Genomic DNA, 20,285 nt, shown 5'->3' on the forward strand with positions numbered 1-20,285 from the left:
AATTATTTCTTCTTTTTTTACCCCCTTTTCTTTGTTCTTGTTTGGTTGGGGTTTTTTTTGTTTTGTTTTGTTTTGTTTTTTTTAATTAAGTGAATAATTCAAGTTTTCCGGGTAGTGCAAGACACGGGGCAGTTTCCATCGGACAAAAGGTGACCAAAGGCTGCACTTTTCCAGCCCTTTTCAGGGTAGAGCATGGAGAGTGGAGCTGGTGCCCAGGCAATGCAGGTCAGCGATTACTCCTCAGAGGCAAGTGAGGGACTCTCGGTTTGTCTCCTATGCATATGCTGTAGCTGTGTTTGGTTTTGATTTCCCACTTCTGGTTACAAAAATAGGACTTACTATAATCATAATAATATTAATGATACAAAATAATTGTTGTAATTATACACTTTTTTGGCAAATTATTAACACAAAGCAGCCCCAAAAGATCCCGTTGGATTAAGAAAACGTGACAATGCACAAATGTTAAAAAAGACAAAGTCTTTGATAAAAAAGAAGGAAAAGCAATCTGCAAATGAATGCATTTCTGTAAGGCAACATGTTACCTTTAGTCTTCCATCTAGATTTAGCTCAGATTCTGTTGTTCAAGAAATTATTAGAACTTGGCTTGCTTGAGCTTATCAATGTGGTAACACAGTTTCAGTGCTGGTCCCAATTTCAGCCCCAGGTATTTCATGATCATGTCGCTTTTCAGCAGTAACAAAGCATTGCCATCAATTTCCTGGTTTCAAAAGAGAGGAAGAGAATCAAGATGTGCTAACCCCCCTTTAAGTGCTGTGTCCTGACACATTAAACAAGGTGAATTAGAAACAGCATGTCATTGAGGGTAGAGCTACCTGAAATGTCACGCATTTTGAAATTTCATTAAAAAAATTGAAATCTGAGGTGTGATAGAAGGAAGCCATAAAGTAAGGTTTAATTAAACACTACTTTTTATTCTTCAAGGAACTATAAGATTAGTTTAAGTTTTCAATTTATTTTGCAATTCAAAGTAGAATTTTTTAAAAATCAGTGTTGCTCTAAGTGCAATTCTGAGAAAAGCCAGTCAGCCTTGAGAGAAAGGTATGAATGATGGAGACAGTGAAGGATGTAGCCATATTAAACTGCTAATAGAACACCTCTGGTTCTCAGTTTCATTTTTGTCCCCAGCTATCTGTGTGTTTCACATATCTCCAGTACACTTACCAGTGATGCAAGTATATGGTATGTATGCATGTGTATATACATATATATGGTTTTATCTGAGATTCAAGACAGTAGTAAATTGCTTATTTAATTGCATTTATTATTAAATTTGCTAAATTTTAATTTAACCCTCATGTAAGTGGAGGAAATCGCCACTAGGCTCAGCTGTTTATCCCAGAACTGTTGGCTTGAAAACCTTTTGAAATTACGAAGTACTACTGCAAAAGAAGCCTGAGCCCACAGAGAAACAGACTCTCCTTTACTACGGGCTGTAGAACACAGATGCTTTCAACTGTACTGTTCTTCCTTGGACACAAAGCCTGTCTGGTTTTTCCTGACTCTGTCAGTGGATCTGCCCGTTCCCACAGCTTCCAGCACATTTAAACACTTGGAATGTCAGAGCTATAACATCACAAGTGCTATGTGTGCGTACACACACACAGATACACACACACCAATGCTGTCTACACTGTGTTCTATGGTTTTGATGGTCAGATCTTTCCACTGTGATCCATTGCCTACTTATTAAGCAACGCTATGGATCCTAATTTGCCCTGATCATTATTATTCCATTCACCAGGTGATTTATCTGATGAGCAGTTAAGGTCACTTTCTGATTAACTCAATCAATTAATGCTCCTCATTTTGCAACCCCCACTCTATCCATAATAGAAACTCTCTCCACCTCCCCACTCTCCTTGCCATTATTTTAAGGAAGCTAATGTAAAGTAAGAATAAGTGTTACATATAATTACTATTTGCATAAGAAATAAAATAAGAACTCCTTTAACTGTGGTGCCATAGGGTAAAAACACTGTCAAGGGTCAGGTGTGGAGGCAGCTGCTTCTAAATGTTGAGTTCAGCATTTTATTATTTCCATTATTATTACTGTGTAGGGGTCAAGATTAAACTCCATGACAATAGTATGCCAGAGGGAGCATTCATATCTAATTAAATAGCCCACATTAGCCATTTCCCTGTGCAGATTCTTGGCTTGACTTCTTTACAGTATTACTGTGTCAGCCCTTTTAAAAATAATTTTAAGAAAGAAGACTTTGATAACGTGGTTCCCACATGTACATTAGCCCCAGCAGAAGATTTTGAACCAGGTCTGGAACTGGTAACACTCAGTGCCATCAAGGCCACCTTCCTTTCCCCCTATCTTTCTACCGAGTCTTTTCTGCTGATGGAGTCTCCACGGGATCTCACACAGTGCTGCTGCAAGGTCCCTGGCCAGGGCAGCAGCTCCTTTCCATGAGACCAAGAGCTCTGCCAGTGATGAGCTCGGCTGTCCTTGGCACACAGACATGCTGACGGAGCAGGAACAGCTGACAGGAGCTGTAGGAATTTTCCCAGTCTTTGGTGGACACTCTCAGGAGCTGCCTGTGACAGAGCTCCTCAGGTATCTTGGCAAGAAGCAAAGCTTCTGCTCCTGGTGGGAAGAGCAGACAGAGCCAGGACATCCTGCAGCGCCTTTTGGGACAGTGAAGGAGATGGGCTGCAGGCTGGAAGAGCTGGCTCTGAGGTCAACACCCAAATGGCCTGGTAGCGCAGTAGGAAAGCACACTGCCCACGTTCAGGATACATCCTCCAGCTCCTTTCGTCCTGCTGGTCCCAACAGCCTCTCTCTCCCAGCTCAGATGAGCTGATTGCCAAAGCAACTATTTCGGGCGATAGCTGGGCCTTGTCAATGACAGTAAGTGCTTCTAAGTAAATTATGCACCTGCTCCATAGAAAGATTGAACATACAGGAAGATATGGCTGAGGTTAATGGACTAATCACTTGTCTCTCACCCCTGGGGTCTTTGTGCTAATCCAGATGAGGTTTGAAGGCTGAAAAATTGCAGGGATATATATAACTCAAAGGTGTAATTGAATTGAGTTGTGTGGCAATCATACCCAGGTTCTCACACCTATGGCATATTTTACAAGGAAACCAATGATAAGTAGAGCCCATGGGTGCTGGGTGTGCAACAAAGGATGACAGGGACAGTCTTTAGTGGCAATTTAGCCTGATCTCTTTGGTCGCAGAGCAGCTGCAGTATCATGGCATTCCCCAGTGCAGCTGGCCCATGACTGCCTGGAGCGTTCCCAGGCCCTGCTGCTACAGAAAAGCATACTTTGCTACAAATGGAAACTCGACAAAATTAGTGCTTTTGCGCTCTCCATATTTACAATACAAACTTTAAGTTGGGGTTTTCCCTTTGGGATATACCTGTATACCTCAGACCATATAAATTCTCACTCCCTTGCATGAAGATTTTCTCTTGATGCACAGCCCCTTCTGATATTGTCAGAAACTCATTTTACAGCAAGTTCCTTCAAATCTGAAGGTGGCTTGTTTATCTGCCTGCTTGCCCACATGACCAATATAGGCCACGCTTTCATTATCAGCTTATAAGGCAGAAGGCAGGAAAAGCAGGCCAGCACCTAAGCTGTACCTGCAGATTTGGCCCTACACTGCTGTGCCTGCTGTTGTTTTCATCCCACAGACCTGTCTACAGAATGCCTCAATACCTTCCTAGGGTGAGCAGTCACCAGGGCCTGTGTTCATTTTCAGCGGCTCCTCAGCCACCTCCTCTCCTGTATCTGGAAATCCTGGAGGCAGAGTGTAGCAGGAAGTCCATTTTCCTCCCTCAGCTCTCGTCTGCATCTCCACAGCCCCACTTGTCTCTGCTGGCATAGGGTCAAGGAATGTTCAAGCCCTCTTGTTCTCTCTGCAGCACTGGGGGTGCTGGTCAGCTCTAAGGGCTGGGGAGCAATTCTCCTTTAGACCTAGGTCCAGGCACTTACATGAAAACTTACGACCTCCAGCTGAACACAAACAAGTAACTTTTAGGGTAAAATCCATTTTTTGTAGCCAGACTGAATTGATTATGGAGACACAGAGAAGGCAACAAATGCTAATAGATACATTGGTCAAGTCCATATACAGCAGCAGAACAAGAAACTTCAGATCAGACAAGTTCCCCCTTTAGTAATAAAGGATAATAAAATTTCCATCACTGGGGGTTATCCTCACAAAAGCAACTATCATATCCTCTAGAGAGTCATCAGGTCTGTTAAATTTGGTTGTGTAGCTACATAATACTGAGGGGGAAAAGATTAAAATATTGGGTGTTTTGGGTTTCTCCTGCTAAATATCTAGAGACACATAAAAAATGCTCTTCAGAGAAGAATCATATATATCCTGTGAAAAAAAAAATTGTCATTGAAATGAGGCTTTTTTGTGCCAATCTGACAATGAAAAATGAGCACCAGATCCTCTGTGCTTTCTCTAAAGCTTGGCATAGAAACAATTTATGCTGGAGTAGCTGGGAACAAACAGTGAACATTTTCTAAAGACACTGTTATGGTTTCCCCATTGAAGTACAAATGAATAGAGTAGCATAACATAGCACAAAACAGAGTGGAGTGGAATGGAATGGAATGGAATGGAATGGAATAGAATAGAATAGAATAGAATAGAATAGAATAGAATAGAATAGAATAGAACAGAACTGTTTCAGTTGGAAGGGACCTACAATGGTCCAGTCCAAGTGCCAGAGCAATTCAGGGCTGACCAAATGACACTGTGTTACTAGGGGCACTTTCCAAAAGCCTCTTTAACACTGGCAAGCTTGGGGCATCGTCCACCTTTTCACAAAGCCCATCCTGGTGGTTAACCACCATCTCAAGGAATAAGTGAAATTTCTTTAGGCCAAACCCCCCAGAGGTGCTGAACTCCTTGCCAGGCCCTGCATTCAACCGGTTTGAGGAAGCCCAAGGCAGCTGAGGGGCTATGTGTAACATGTGCTGGCTGTGTCTTGTGACTTAAATTACCTAGAGGTGGTAAGGGTAGCCTTCTACATACGTGTTTTCTGAAGAGCTCCACATGAGGGCCTAAAGCTTGAGGGTCTGCATCCTTCACAAACCACACCACATCATCCACCGTCCAGGTCAAAGGATTCTTGCTTGATGGCCGAGCTGCATCTTGTCGTTCAGGTGAAGGACTTGAGGCTATCGGTACAAAAAGCCCACGACAGTGCATTACAATGGCGCCCAGAGATTTCCTTGGTTTGGGGTTGTGAGTGTGCAGGGCTTTGGCAGCCTTGCTGCAGCCCTGGACATTGGACCTCTGAGTGCAAGTACTGGCCTGAGATGGTGGCACAGGGAAAAAAGGGGACTTGCAGAAGTTTCCAATCTGACTGCTTATTGGAAGATATGATCCCAGCTGGTGAATTTTATTAAAAAATATGAAACCCTTAAGTCCCTGCTGGGGAAGGAAAAATGTGCCAGCTGCCAGGCTCTTAAACCAAGCTGCCCCTGCTGTCTGATCTGCAGCAGCAGGGATCTTGGCTCAAGAAGACAAGACACTACCCTCGCACCTGGAGAGAAAGTTCTTCAGCACTAAATAAAGGAGTTTGCCATTGAATGTGAAGGCTAGAGGAAAAAAATCAGGATTTAGCAAACAGGGTTTTTAAATTTGCATTCAGATATTCATACTTCTTATAGAGCTTAGCAGAAGGTTTTCAGCCCGTATCTTCCTAATCTTAGTCTCTCACAAAGCTGATGGTCCCAAGTGAATGCCAATTTGGGAAGTTACTAAAACATGTGAAGATGAACACTGCACATGTGACTTTTTAATGGTATAACTCCTCGATGATTTAAGGCAACTTCAGCTTGCTGTAGCTTTAAATCAAGTGAATAAAGGCACATTGGAATGAAAGTGCATTTATGTTTTTATTCTTAGTCTCTGCAGAATTATAAATCTCAATCTCCACCTGAATATAATTTGTACCCCCACTTATGCTGCTTCTTTACAACAAGAACTATATTGTGCTAGGTTACAGGAAAGCTGTTTCCATTAGTTTATATCCACAGCAAGCAAACTTTGCATTAGCAGGCAGCAGCACACAGATGCATTAAATGTTACTTGCTCGCATCTGCTCATATCTTCCTGTCAAGGCCCAGTTTTTAATGAGAGAAGTGCAAATGAAAAGCAAGTACACACTGCAGAATACCAGAAATCAAACAGAAGAGTGTGCGTACAGGGAGATCACAGACACCTAAACTAGAGCCTGGAAATGCCCCAAGTAGCCAAGAGGCAATCCCAACTGCTGAGGAGAGAAGGGATGAGCTCTCCAGAGAAACACTGAGCTTACAGAGACAGATGAGATGTGTGAGAAGCTCCATACATGACTCCAAACACAATCCTAGTGCATGTGAGTAAATGTGCATGGTGGGTTCGGGGCTTGTGTAGGTTGTCATTCCATTGACTTCAGTAGAGCTCTGGTGATTTATATTAGCTGAGACTCTGCCCATATACACCCAATAATGGGTTTATGTGCATATTTGTCCTTTTTCCCTTGCCACCATGCTCATCTTACAGTATAATGTAACGAGGTGTATTTGCAGTTACGCAGAATGAACTCCAGAAAGCAGCAGTGCTATGAATGTGCAAATCTGGTCGACGGTTTTCATAATGAGATGAGATGTAAATATCATGATAATTGCACTCTCATTTGCTCAGTCACTGTTCTGGATACAAAGGACAAGGAACAGCCGCAGGTCCTTTTAATTAGACAGCGAGGACCAGTGTTTGTATGGACTCAGGTGACCCTGGGCTCTGCTCACAGAAAAAATGCAATACACAATGGTACAGACACCATCTGGAGCCTTTGGCATGACACAATGAAGACAGAGAGTGCAAAACGAACAGGGCAGTCTTGGCCAACCCCTGGATCATCAGTAGCAATGAGGAACTCTGTCAGGGACAAGTGGGAGAACTGAGACTTGTCTTGGAGACACAGGGGTGTTTCTCCCCTTCATGATCTGTCAATGGTTTGGATGAGAGCTGATGTATGGAGGCATCAGGCACTGCATCACCTCAAACCAAAGGTCAGGAAAAAGACCGGGCTTCTACAATCTAGTCAGAAAATAGAGGGAGGTAGGAAAGGTTTTGCTGTGACCAAAAGACTGCAGAAGTTTCTCTGCTACTGCCATAACATGGTCAGGGGAAATGTGCCACTACTGAGGAGAATATTTTTTCCCCTAAATTTGTATAAATGTAAGGAAAGCTCAGAGGACTTAGCCTGGGATTTACACCAGGAACAGAAAGGGCAGCCTGCAGCCCACTGACTCCTGCCTGCAACCTGCCCAGGAAAGGGCAAAGGAGAGAGAGCCCTGAGTGCAGCTGGGAGCCTTCACAGGTATTGGAAGTATCTGTAATAAAAGCAAGGGGGATGAAAAGAAAAGGTTGAAATGACAGGGGGAATCTATTCACTCCTTTGCAATCTAGCAATCAATAGCATAAATGTGATTTCTGAAAGACAAATATATAAATGACCTTTCTAAAGAGACTGCATGGCTAGAACTCTTCCAGACTCTTGCAGGTGAAGATAACCCTTTCAAATCCATGCCTGAGGGATGGTATAATATCATAATACACAAACAAGAATTATATGTCAATACTAATTCTTCAAATACTTTTTTTGTCTTTATGTACCTACCTAGTATCAAGTTTTGGATTCTCTGCTGCTTTTTCATGAATTAGGGTGTGTTAATTTAGTTGTGTGAAAGGAGCTACCTTTAAATGTTATTAATAAAACTGAGATACCCCCAGTTTGCAGCAAAATATCAGGTTTTATCTGACGAGTCTGGAAACAATCTGTTTTTCCATATATTTTATAATTTATTTTGTTGATTAATTTATTTGGCTTTTTAGCATTGTAGTTTACCCATCTGAGTGTAATTTCTCAATTTACAAAAGAAAATAGATCATTTCATGTCTACACAAAGGCATGGGGTTTCTTTCAATAGCATCACTTTGGTGAAAGATTATATGAAGCACAAAAGTGTTTGATGGTGGCAGGGCAAGTGCTATACATTCTTTTCATATCTGAAGGTATTCACACTTAACCTAAGAATTAGATAAATGAGGAAGTCTCATGTCTCCTGGGTATCCTATGCCATCCTGTCATCAGAATTAATCAAGATGATAATGAATACTCAGATTACAAAGAGATGGGAGTGCTTGCGACCAATAATTATTTTTAGAGATCATAATCTAGGTCAAATCCAATTTCCTGTTTTTGACAGGTGGCAAAAATTTGTCAAATTAATGGAATGAGATATGGAAATTTAGGTAATCAGAAGGAAGCACTTTTCCCTCCTGCCTCAAACGATATTGGGGAAGGACAGTGAAGAGGTTCCTCTGCAGGGGAACGTCTCCAGACATCCCAGTCAAGACCACTGCCCACACAGAGACAGCTGGAATTACCAGGTCGGTGGCAAAAGCTGAGTGAAGCTGAGGGAAAGAGGTGGCCTGGCTCAGTCTGGGTTTTCACCGCACACTTTTCCCTGCTACTCATCTCTAACCTCTGAAACCTCCTGAGAAGAACGGAGACAGAGCCAACAGCCAAATGGCTGCAGAGGCATGACAAGGAAACAAAATGGTAAAATGGAGTTAAACCTGCAAAAGAAGGAAAGACAAATAACAGACTCCCTAAATATGTTCTTGGCAAACAAACAGAGCCCAGAGGGAGTACAGTCATTGATAGATAAGAGTGGAAAGGGAGTGACAGATGAACTTTAATATTGCTGCAGGCCTAAATGATTTCTTTGCCTCAGGGGAAAGGGGTGGGAATGAAATTTTAAAAGGTTCTCTCTGATTGCACTGGAGCAGATAATAAGGAGTAGCAGGTCTACTGAAACTAAGCAGAAGTAGCAGACCCTCAAAGAGAAATGGGAATTATTCTGAAAAACAAACCACACCCCACTATAAACAAGGAAAGGAGGAAGGCTTAAGACACTTTTCTAAAAATCTAGGGCACACCAAGCAGGAGAAGAAGAGATGCATCAGAAAAGCAGGCGTCTGGGAGAACGGATAGGATATTTGGGGCGGGGCAGGGTGTTGGCAAGCCATGATCAGCAAAGAGCTCTGCAAAGAGGATCGGGCTCAGCACATCTGTTTGCACTGGCCGGCGCTGGCAGGACACGTCGGGCACCGCCTGCCTGGTGTCCTCCGCCTTGGACGCGTCCTAGCAGAGTGCCTGTCCCAGCAGAGTGCCTGTCCCAGCAGAGTGCCTGTCCCAGCAGAGTGGCCGCCGCTCCCGCTGGCAGCATGGCACGCCCCGTGCGGGGATGCAGCATCGCAGGCGCTCCTCCGCCCGCTGCAGCAGCAGCCCGGCATCCACCTGCATGAGACGTGTCCGCCGCCATTAAATATTTATCCGGGCTTTTCTTGCTTTGCCTCTCCTTTGTAGGAGGTAGAAAACAAAAAGGCAGCTCGCTGGAAGCACTGAAACTTCCAGACTGAAGTGTCCTCAAAAATTAGCAGGCAGGCTGTATTTGCTGAATACAGTGCTGAGGCTCACAATGCCGTCAGCAGCTCCTTTGCCTTGGGGCGGTGCTGGATCTGCCGCCCATGAGCTGCTTGCAGCATTATTTTGGAAAAAGAGAAATTTCAACTCCCATGCCCCCAAATGTTTTCAGAAAATACGTGTACTAATAAGCAGGACTGCCCCTTTAACAAAGACCCTCAGGTGATAATAATTAACTGCTAATACTGGATAATAAAATCTCCATAAAAATAACAAGCTACAGGGCAAGGTTAAGGTTATTATATTGTGGTTGAACACACAATTCTTCATACTTGGGATAAAGGCTTTGTCTGTTATGTAAGCAGGCTTGGAAAGGTTTATGATGTCCTTGACTATTCCTTCCCTAATTTAAAAGCTTCAATTTGGCAAATGATGACAGAAAAGTGCATGTTTATCTGTTTGCAGCCCCAACTGGCTTTCTGAAATGAGATTTTTTTTTTTGCATCTTTTTTTTCAGAATTTTTTAGCATAATCAAGTAGAATTAGGCATCAAGCTTCCGGTCGCATTAATGAGAGCTTTGAGGTTTAATCTCATCCATTCCGCTTGAAAGACATGTTCTGCTATGCACTGAGATATGTTTTATGATTATGGCTTTTTCCATGATATTTGCCCAACGTGATAAATAAGGCAAGCTATTTTTCAAAACTATCCATAAATAAACAGGATTGGTTTGAGGTTTCACAGATAAATTCTTCCTCTTTTTAATGAGCCCGTCTCTGCCTCATAAGTATACAAACCGAAGAGGATAAGAACAGAGACTGACATGCTCCACTTACTCATCTTTGCTTACTTATGATTCAGCAACATATAAATTAAGCCTAGAAAGAATGAAAACACATGCACAGATTCTTAGGGACCTTGGCAGTAAACCCTGTATGGGTTTGCATGTTCCTCCGTGGTAGACCCTAATCTACAATGGGTGATACCAGGACTAATAAATGCCTAAAAATTAGGAAAACCCCAACAATATAAATGAATCCAAAACCATTTTAATGATGGTCACTGCATACATTTCTGGTTTAGGAAGCCTTTACTGTTGAGCTGGCCAAATGACCCAGAAATCTCAGAGGAACTAGGTTATGCAAGTGTCAAATGATTGCCACATAAAAACTTCTAAGTTGTTTTGGGATGAGTTCTGTTAACCCCAGGTAGTATATGTAGCAGTCTCAAGTCACTTGTGAGTGCTTCAGAGGCACTCATGTCATGGATGCCTGGTTCAAAAGCAATCTCTCCCTCTTTGCTCCTCAAAGTGCTTTTAATGGTTTTAAGCCAGAGAAATACAGCAACCTGTAAAGCCTATTGCATGACCGCTCAATGACTTTTTTGTTTATTCAGTTCTGGAAAAAAACGTGAGCCCTATTTCAGCCTTCCATTTAGTAAAGACTGCAGATTTTGTGGGAAGTCACTAAAAAGAGATGGAGGTGTCTCCAGAGTTTTAGCTTCCTGCTCGACAACATGTGGAGGTTTCACAAAACATTGGCCAAGATTGGGAAACAGTGACATTCAAAGTCTAAAACTAAAAGGGAAAGGAATGCAGCTGAACAAGCTTAAGAAGCTCTGATTTTAAGCTTCAGTCCCTTGAACATAGTTTCTGTCCCCTGATGCCAACGGTTTTCTCCACACAACACATTCTTACACACGGAAGTTCTGTGTATTCTGAAAATTCACAAAGTATTCAGTAAGCCACCAAGTGATCCAGAGTTTAAAAATCTGTGAAGGGTTACTATGTATGAATCTACCACCTCTGATTGAGGAAGTCTTTGAGGCACAAAGTTCTGAAGGCAGAGTGGGATGCACAACCATCTCTGCATTTACCCCTTTCCTTGGCGTGCTGCTGTTTCCTGCTGGAGACAAGTTGTGTGGCCAGACAGACCTTTGCTCTGAACTGCCCTGGCTCTTCCCATGTGCTACAAAGAGACAATGACTGATCCCAAGAAGAATGATCAAGATTTTTAAGGCAAGTAAGTATCAACATTGTTAAATCTTGGCTCCTCAAAGCTGCCAACTATAAAGCTTAGGTCCCAGTTCTGCTAGGAGGCTCTAAGGAAGTGGTGGGAGAGGGGTAAATGAATCCTCTGCCCAGTGAGCCTCTTGTCCTTCCAGCACCTGATTATGCCAGCCTCAGAGGCACTGAACAAGATCTGAAAGAAAATGGCTTTTCATTTGCTTTTCTTTGTAACTAAGGCCACTAGTTCCTAGTGACAAACTTTTACAAGCTGTTTGCAGTGTATTTCTGTACTATCCACTTTGCTTTAAGTTGACTCTGTAAGTAAAGAATGAGATAATTACAAGAACCAAACACTATCAGTGGCTTCTATAATAGACTAACACAGGGCTAAACCAGGGAAGCAAATGTGTAAAAATAATAGCAAAGCCAGTGATAGTTTTGGGTGGGTATTGAATATCTAAGAAGGCAAACTTAGATAAACAAATAAATGCAGGGGTAAATACTTGTAATACATATTTTGGAAGAATAATGTTCTAAAATATTAAACAGTGAAAGTTCAGGAACAAGAAAAAATACAGATGTTGGGGAGGTGAGGAATGTGAAAGAATTAAGTAAAGATTAAGCAAAGGATACTAGAAAGAGGCTCTGGAATTGCTTCCAAGCAAGAATATGCAGAATCAATTGAAGTTTCCAAGGGAAATGCAAGGGCAAAAGACAGTGTAATGAGATAATGGTAGACAAAGGGACTAGGGGAACTAGTAATCTTCTGCAAATACATCAAGATTTAAAAAAAATAGAACTGGAGTGGCAGTAGATTCCATTAATAAATGAGGAAGAGAAAAATTAATGACTTTAAAATGGCTGAAACATTCAACGCCTTTGTTAGATCTGTCATCAGAATGAAAGATGCATACATGAAGTTTGAATAATTAGTAAAGGGTGAAGACACTGTCGGCATCACTACTGATAAAGACCTGTTGACTGAGAATTTGGGAAATGCAAACCAAGTTAACTGAAGTTCAGTGAAATAGCTAACCCATCTGATGAACTTGGGTAATTTCAAGAGGAAATAAAATCATGGCCACTAGGAACTGTCGTGGATGAGTAGAGCAACTGCCCCAGCAAATGGTATCTGAACCAAAATACAAAGAAAGGGAAGAAGAGTCATTGAATGCAGTGGTTTCCATGGCATTTCTTGAATTTGCAGATAAATTTCTTGTGACTTTGCTTCCTGAAGAAAAAAAGAGCCTTAAGCAATGAGCTGAATGATTTTTAAAAACATATATTTTGTTGAGGAGTCTTTTTCAAGCAAAATATGACTTGATGTGTAATTAAAGGGGCAGGATGGGCACGGAGCTAGGAAACAAAACCTCTGGCTAAATGCCTTGAGGTATGCACTAATATTTGGGTTTGCTCTGCATCACATCTTGTACACAGCTGGTGTCACTCAAATAACCTGTAGGCAGTATAAATTTTTGGGAGGAATGCCTTATATATTAATGTCTTTACATCTGAGCTGATAATAACAAGTGTGATTGCCACACAATTATATGTAATACATATGTTTACATAACAACAGCATTAGAAAACCTCCACCTTTTTACTTAATGGTAATTTACAACAACTTTATGGTGAACAGACTGATTTTGTGTTTACACAGGTTATTATTTCCCCTTCTAAATGGAAGCAGGAGTGGTCTGGATGGATTCCATCACAGAACCACCTTACTAATTTTCTTGGGAATTTGGGAATGAGTTAAGACTCCAGCACAGCTCCACGTTGCTAAATGGAAGATGTTACATTACCACTTCTTTGGTGGTTTCCTTCAAGATAGGCCCCATTCCTTGTTGGGCTGGAGGTCTGATGCCGCAGGCCAGTAGATGAGGATCCCCCTGAAGACATGTGGGCAGGACGATGGCTGCAGGAGGAAGAGGAGCCTCCAGCAGGGTGTCCATCTGCAGGACTCTGACGCACGGTGTACACGGAGCCCATGGAGCCCAAGGCAGCGTCGGCAGGATCCACACTGTACTGCTTCCTGTTTGGAGCATCAGCCAGGTAGTCCTCAGGCACAACTGTCTCTGCTCAGGAAGACCAGACACAAAATATACATCAGTAAAACAGAAACTTCTTTAGTCAACCCTTGCAAAAAAAAATTTTTTAGCCAAAATTCCCATTTTTTTGTGACAAAGTATAACTCCGTTATCAACTTTCTGTACAGACAGCAGGCTCCAGGAGAGATCCTTGATGAGAATTAATAAACGGTGAAGGGAAACACAACCATTCAAAGTCAGTAGTCACAAGAGAGAAACCATGGCTTGATATGAGTCATCTGTGTCAGCTTACAGTATTATTTTCTGTAAAATCCTGGGCCACTTAACCCAGGTCCAATTGGACTCATGATGCTCCTCAAATACACCGAGACCAGAGGATTGAAAGGAAGGAGACAGAGGAAGACAACGAGACAGGCAGTTTGTTAGGTTCAAAATGCCTGGCAGCCAGTAGGAAGGAGTGAAGGTAATAAACCAAAGCTTTCTGGCTGCAATTACCAAAATTAATCAGAAGCATCCTCAGCTGCAGACATCCATCAGGCCTGGTATCCTGCAAGGATACAGGCTTGATGACTGATGAGCACACCCAAGGTTTTTCATGGACAGTTATGTGTTATGTGTGAGTCACTTGGACCTGACTCAGGTTCAAACGTGCCAACATTGCAGACAACTGCAAACCATTGCTATGAGGGTTCCTGTCCTCTCGACTGCAATTTTCACACTATGTAGGAGCTAAATACCTTGCTTTTCAGATTCCTGGAAATAAAACAAATTTTGCACTTCAAGACCTATTTTGGAGACTTACACTCCCCTGTGCTTGTCTAACACACAGGCAGGAGGCAGGTCTAGCTCCAGGTTTTGCAGCTCCAGGTTTTGCAGCACACAGGTATTTTTTGCCATTTCCCCTCAGACTTAGGCTCAGGTTTGTCACTGACACTTCCATGCCTGTGTCACTGTTTTCCTCCAGTTTCCTCGTATCCATGTCTTTCCTATTTGCCTTTTTTTTTTTTTTTTTTGTCTTCACAAAAGATGTCCACAGGCTTTCCTCCTCCTTTTTCCCACCATTCTCCCTTCAAAACAGCCCCCCCATCACCAGCCCCAGTATCACTACGGGGATACAAGCAGAGCCTTTGGAAACCTCTGTGAGATCCCAGCCTTCACAGAACCCTGCTGGCAACCTGCACTTTAGAGATTCCCACTCCCACTGGGTGTTAACACCTGGCAGGCAGGGAGCCCCTAGCTTAGAGAAGTGCCTTCCATTGCCCCATGATATTTTTCTGAGCTGTTGAAAAGGCCACTTTGCTCATCATGTGTACTCTCCCTCCAGAAACATCTGAGCAGGGTGAAATTTCCCCCATGGTGTCGCACAGCAGCTTCCTGGCCTGAGCAACACTCTCCTCCTGATGTGTTATGCAGCCTTATTGAGTAAAAAGAAGAATTTATGCTGTAATTTATGCCATAAGACAAAAACTCCATTGCTAATAGATGTTGAGGCTCCATATTACAGAGAATTCCTTTTAATTTACATTTTCACTCTTTTCCTTGAAAAAAAAACCCAAACAACATTACTTGGCAGCTGTGTACAGTAGTTGATGTTAAATGAACATGATTTATCTCAACAACTCAAATACTCTCGATTTATGCCATACCATCATCTTGGCTTATGTGTCAGGCCACAGCACAGATTTTTGTTACATTGTTCTATTTTATTGCTTCTTTTAAAATTTTGTCCCATTCAGGGCCGAGGCTGGACTCACCATAAGGCAAACATCAAATCTGAAGGAAAGTTGCAAATGTGAAATTTCCTCACTTTTGGGCATTTGCCTTTGCAATTGCAAGTAACTTTCCTTTAGCAAGGCTTTTTTCCCTTAGATGATTTGGATCTTACAGCATGCATTCAGGTGTCCTGCTGCTTTCTGCCAGGAATTTCTGAGCTTGATTCTCATACAAATACAGATAGGATGTAATCCAACTGAATTCAAGGGAGTTCAGGTAATGTAACACACAAGAGAAATGGGAATCAGACACTCTGAACCTTTCCCCCTAACCTCCAACAGATGCCAAAATTACATAGTGATTGAGCTAAATACCTTGCTTTTCAAACTCCTCCCAATAAACCAAAGAAAATCCAATCAAGCCTCCTCATTCAAAGGAATTTAATTACTGTGTAGAACACTTGCAATAAAAGCCTCTTATGCATAAAGAAGATGGCTCTTTCTGCAGCATCCTGCCTGCACTGCATGGAATAATTATGCCTCTTGTGAATCATTACCTCTTTATTCCGGGAAAAGAATGCTCTTTTAATATGATTACAATATGAAGAAGACATAGACTATCAAAACAACAAACAGCACATTAAAACAGCCCTGCTAAATAAACAGCATATAGCTTTTATTGCCATGGATGTAAATTACTCCAAAATTTTTGAGCAGACACCAGGGATTTTTTGATGGATGTCAGACTGTCTCAACAGTCTGTGTGAAATAAGACATGTACAGAAATAATCTCCCTGTGGAAGGACACCCATGAATTGTGTACAAGACTACAACAAGGAGCCAGTCTCTGTCAGATCTGTTCCTAACTTCTCTTGATCTAGATCACTTTATTCCACATCTCTGCTTTGGGCTCCAGAACGGGAGTGATGATGCCTATTGCCATGGAACAAGCCAGAGCCTCCATTCCTTACTGCATGAAACATCCTCCAGTGGAAGGTGCTCTGGGAATTTGAAAAATCATATTAATGTCTTCATGGGACCGAGGGGAGCAGGGATCATCTCAAGTGGCCCACTGCCCAAAAACTAAAACACCCCGTGGAAGCTTTTGTGTTCCTATTTTCCCAGCTCTCTGTTAGTTTGCATCACAGAGAAGCTGCATGACTTGAGGTTCCACTGATGAAGTGCATTAAAAAAAAAAAAAAATCTGCATTTTTTAAGCTCCCAGAAAGCTTTACAAAGCATATAGCCTTCACAGCTTCTAATCCCACTTTGGCCAATTAGGAAAAAAACACTTTTTTTGAGACAATAGAAGAAAATATAAGTCTCTATTGGGGTTGAAAATGCAACAGTTCATAAATCTGTAGCATAGCCCTTCTGTATTCTGACTCACTTTCATATTTTATTTTGTAGGCAGTCAGTCCCACATATTAGTGAGAAACTTGTACACAATACTTTAAAGCAGTATTTAAGAGAAAGCTGCTTCGAGCTTTTGCTCTGAGCACAGCAGTCTCTGTTACAACTGCTCACCACCCTGAGATGCTTAAGCCACTTTGGTAGTCTTCCTTTCCATGAGTGGTCCACAGGCAGCTGGATTGAAAAGCCCAAGGCTGTTACATCCAGCACACCTTAAAAAGCAACAAAGGAGAGGAAAAAAGAGCAGCAATTGCCTTCCCAATTTAAAAATGTGCATTTCTTTAGCTGAGCTTCTTAAAAAGTAGCAGTCTGTAAGATTCCTAGCCAAAATTCTGAAGATCAGTCAGCTGAGAGTTAAAAGAGCCTGAGAATCTGCAGTTAACATCCCCGCTCTGCTGCAAACCTCTGGAGCAACCTTGGCCAGATTATCTGTCATCTCTAGACCTCAGTTCTCCATTAGGATGAAGGAAAACACTTGTTTTGTCTCTCACTTCTGTAAAATGTTGTGTTCTTTGCCCCAGCAGTACTCGTTTGCCACTGTGGAGTGCCACATGGATGCGGCAGACAGACACTGGGCCTTTGGTAGCATCTGGGAATAGAGACACTCCAGAAAGACAAAAGAATTGACTCTCATTGTGCATTAGGAAAGCAAATGAAAATCAATTTCAAGTCAAGCAGGAAATGAAGAATAGTATATACACAGGAAAGATGATCCCTAGCTGACCTTTTCCTGAGCAGATCTAATCTCTTACTTTTTCTTCTGCATCTTAAAAAAATCCCAAACTTAGTTTGTTAGAATTTCTCCTACAAACAAAATCTCCTTCTACACTCCAGAGACACTCTATTCTGCCCTCTCTGCTCCCAGGCCAAACACATCTTGTATCACTTTCCTCACCTGCTGCTGCTCCCCCATCACTGCTCATGTTACATCTCTCTCTCCCTTTACCTCTCTCAGGCTCATTTCCTTATACCCCCCCCACCCCACCCCGTGCTTCTCCCTCTGTTCTTCCCTGTCACCTCTTCCTACTTCTTTTCTGCCATATTACCACTATATTGACTTTGTTCTAACCCTGCTTTCCTGCACCTACATGACCCTTTTCCCATTTTGCCAGTTATTTCCCTGTCTCTCTTTTCTATTTTCCCTCCTCCCACACATATGATTTTCATAGCCATTTTCTCCCCAGGCTGTTCCCCTTCCACCCATCTCACACTGTCATTGATCCAGATTTCCCTTTCCTGATACTCCCATGCCTTTTTCTGGGTTCACCCCCAGACGGACAGCCCAAGATCAGGGCAGTGAAGTGGGACCAGAGTCCCTTTCCCCAGTCAACAGGTCGTATGTTGTGGCCATCAAGTGGCTGCATCTGGGTGAAGGCTGCCTGGGGCACTGCTGGAAACCCACACTCCCTGCTCTGATCATGCTGGACACCGATCCCCAAGCCAGGGATGTCCTCTTTTACACACCAGTAGCTTCCCAGGACAGCTGCCCTTCCTTCTAGGACAATACTTTAATGTCATTTCATAACCTTTTACTTTACCACCTGCAATGCTCAATCATTTGTATTTGCTTCAATTAAATTCCCCATTAACTTCTTTTCCTCACAGTCAATACAGATTTATTTCTGTCTTTCTTTTCTCTGCCCCCACTATTCCTTTTCTGTGTCGTCTCCTATTCCTCATATCATTTAGTGATGGGCTTTGCCCTCTGACCCTTCCCTGTACCTTTTAAAGTGCTACCATATATTGTATATAATGGGTTGACCAGATGTGAACTCCATATTTTAAGCAGCATGATATCATAGCTTCCTCAGACCTCTCCTTTCTCATAGCCAGGGACAGCCTTTTTTTCATCTCCCAGTCATTTTGAGAGGAGCCAGCCGCAGTGTCAAAATCCTATCGAGAGGCTCCTTCTTTGTATGGTTTTATCTTTGCCTGTATTTTATAGTTCCCGAGCCTGGCTCCTGCTCCCTGCACAAGGATGGCATTTGCCCTATCAGGAAGGTGGGAGGGGTAAGGGAGGAGTGGGGGGAGGGGTAAGGGGACAGTTTTGAGCAGCAGCTTAGAAATCCTGCATCTCAGCCTTCGTGAAAGGAAAAATAGAAGTGGGGAAACACAAAAAGCAAATGCTGAAATGCAGGAGGAAATCCTTCAGATGAGTTTAACCATCAGTTCAATCTAGCATCAGCCAGAGAGGGAGAGAGCAGAAAGGTATAAACAGTATTTAAGATTGTGAAAGATATGCCTTGGCTCTGAACTGCTATCTTCTGTTTTAAACATCAACTCTTAAAAGATTTTAAAAGAATTTTTTCTGTTCCTTCCAAACAGCCTCACACATTTCAGTCCAGTCAGGAACGTACCACAGCCCTTATCTTGCCTGCAGTTTGAGCCTGCATGCATCTGTCTAAAGATAAGAGTCTCCTGTGATAGATTAAGACTTTCCAGCTCTGGCTGCTGTGATTTACTCTGGGATTACAGCACCAGCCCATTCCTTTTAGCGCCGTTGCCCATCCAGACATGCAGCACAATGAAAATATGATGTCACCCTTTAGCAGATGTTTCTGTACCGTGTCAGCACCACTCTCTGGTGCATGCATCTGCCCCCTGCACAGCTGGGCAAGGACCAGGCCTTTTCCACACCAACCCGTGGCTGGACAAGGAAAACATTCTGGGGAGTGACATCTGGTTTGTAGCAGCAGAGCCGAGCTGCTTGCTGTCTGCCAAGGCGGAGTGGCATGGAGACACGTCCCCAAGGAGTCCCAGCATCCCCGAGGCTGCTGCAGAGAGGCAGTGAGAGAGCAGGCAGCCCAGGGCATCCGCCAACAGCGGGCCAGGGCTGTCACGCCTGTGGTTTTTAGTCTATGGGAGAACATTTGCATGGGTTATAGGAACACACAGTTGTATCCACAGGGGAAAAAAGGGGGGGCTTAGTAGTCAGTCAGAACAGGAAAATGTAAATATGCCTCATTCACTTGTGAATGTGGATATTATGAACACTGAAACTATGGTCACACTGTGCAGATAAAACCTGAAATGAATACTCCAGGGTTTAGTCTGAGGCTTTACTGCACCATGTATCATCTAGCTGTGTCCTAGCTGCTAAAAAATATTTTGCAGTAACTCAAATGCTGAGTCCCCCAAGGAGAAGCTGCCAGTCAGTTAACATCAAGAATCTGAATTTTTTTAGAGAATTTTCCAAAATCCAATGTTGTCCTGATTAGGTCTTCAGCATAAGCAATTTTTTTTTCATTATTTAAACAATTTCCCTCGAGTGTTTGCAGCCCAGACAACAGCCACATTGTGCTTAATGCAGTAGAACTAGGGAATGAAACCAGCTGGGAACAGATCAACATGGTTTTATTGTCCAAACTGAATAAAAAGGTAGAGTAAATTCAAATGCTAGCTGCTGACAAATATATTAGATTTAATAATAAAAGGTGCTCGTGTGAATAAATAACCCATTGAGGAATTTTTTCCATTTTCAAAGTGCTTGGGGAAGATTGAGTAAATGTATTTTGTTACAATAGAGAGATTTTAGTCCTATATTACAGCACAGGCAAATTGTTTAGGCACATGCACGAGTGAAGGCAAAGGGATTTCAATGACACAGGGATC

General features: G+C 42.6%; 1 protein-coding gene across 1 annotated transcript in view; it reads right to left on the bottom strand.

Annotated features, from left to right (window-relative positions):
* Positions 1-410: 410 nt before the first annotated feature.
* The window catches only part of SCML4 (Scm polycomb group protein like 4), a 64,915-nt gene continuing 45,040 nt past the window's right edge, over positions 411-20,285 (bottom strand). Inside the window, exons 6-8 of the mRNA XM_038132610.1 lie at positions 13,303-13,575; positions 5,039-5,184; positions 411-721 (exon numbers count right to left, since the gene is read on the bottom strand). Coding sequence (XP_037988538.1) covers positions 596-721; positions 5,039-5,184; positions 13,303-13,575 — 545 coding nt within the window. The 3' untranslated portion in view covers positions 411-595. The remainder of the gene's footprint in view (positions 722-5,038; positions 5,185-13,302; positions 13,576-20,285) is intronic.

Source organism: Motacilla alba, chromosome 3 (genome assembly GCF_015832195.1).
Source record: "Motacilla alba alba isolate MOTALB_02 chromosome 3, Motacilla_alba_V1.0_pri, whole genome shotgun sequence".
Taxonomy (NCBI): Eukaryota; Metazoa; Chordata; class Aves; order Passeriformes; family Motacillidae; genus Motacilla; species Motacilla alba.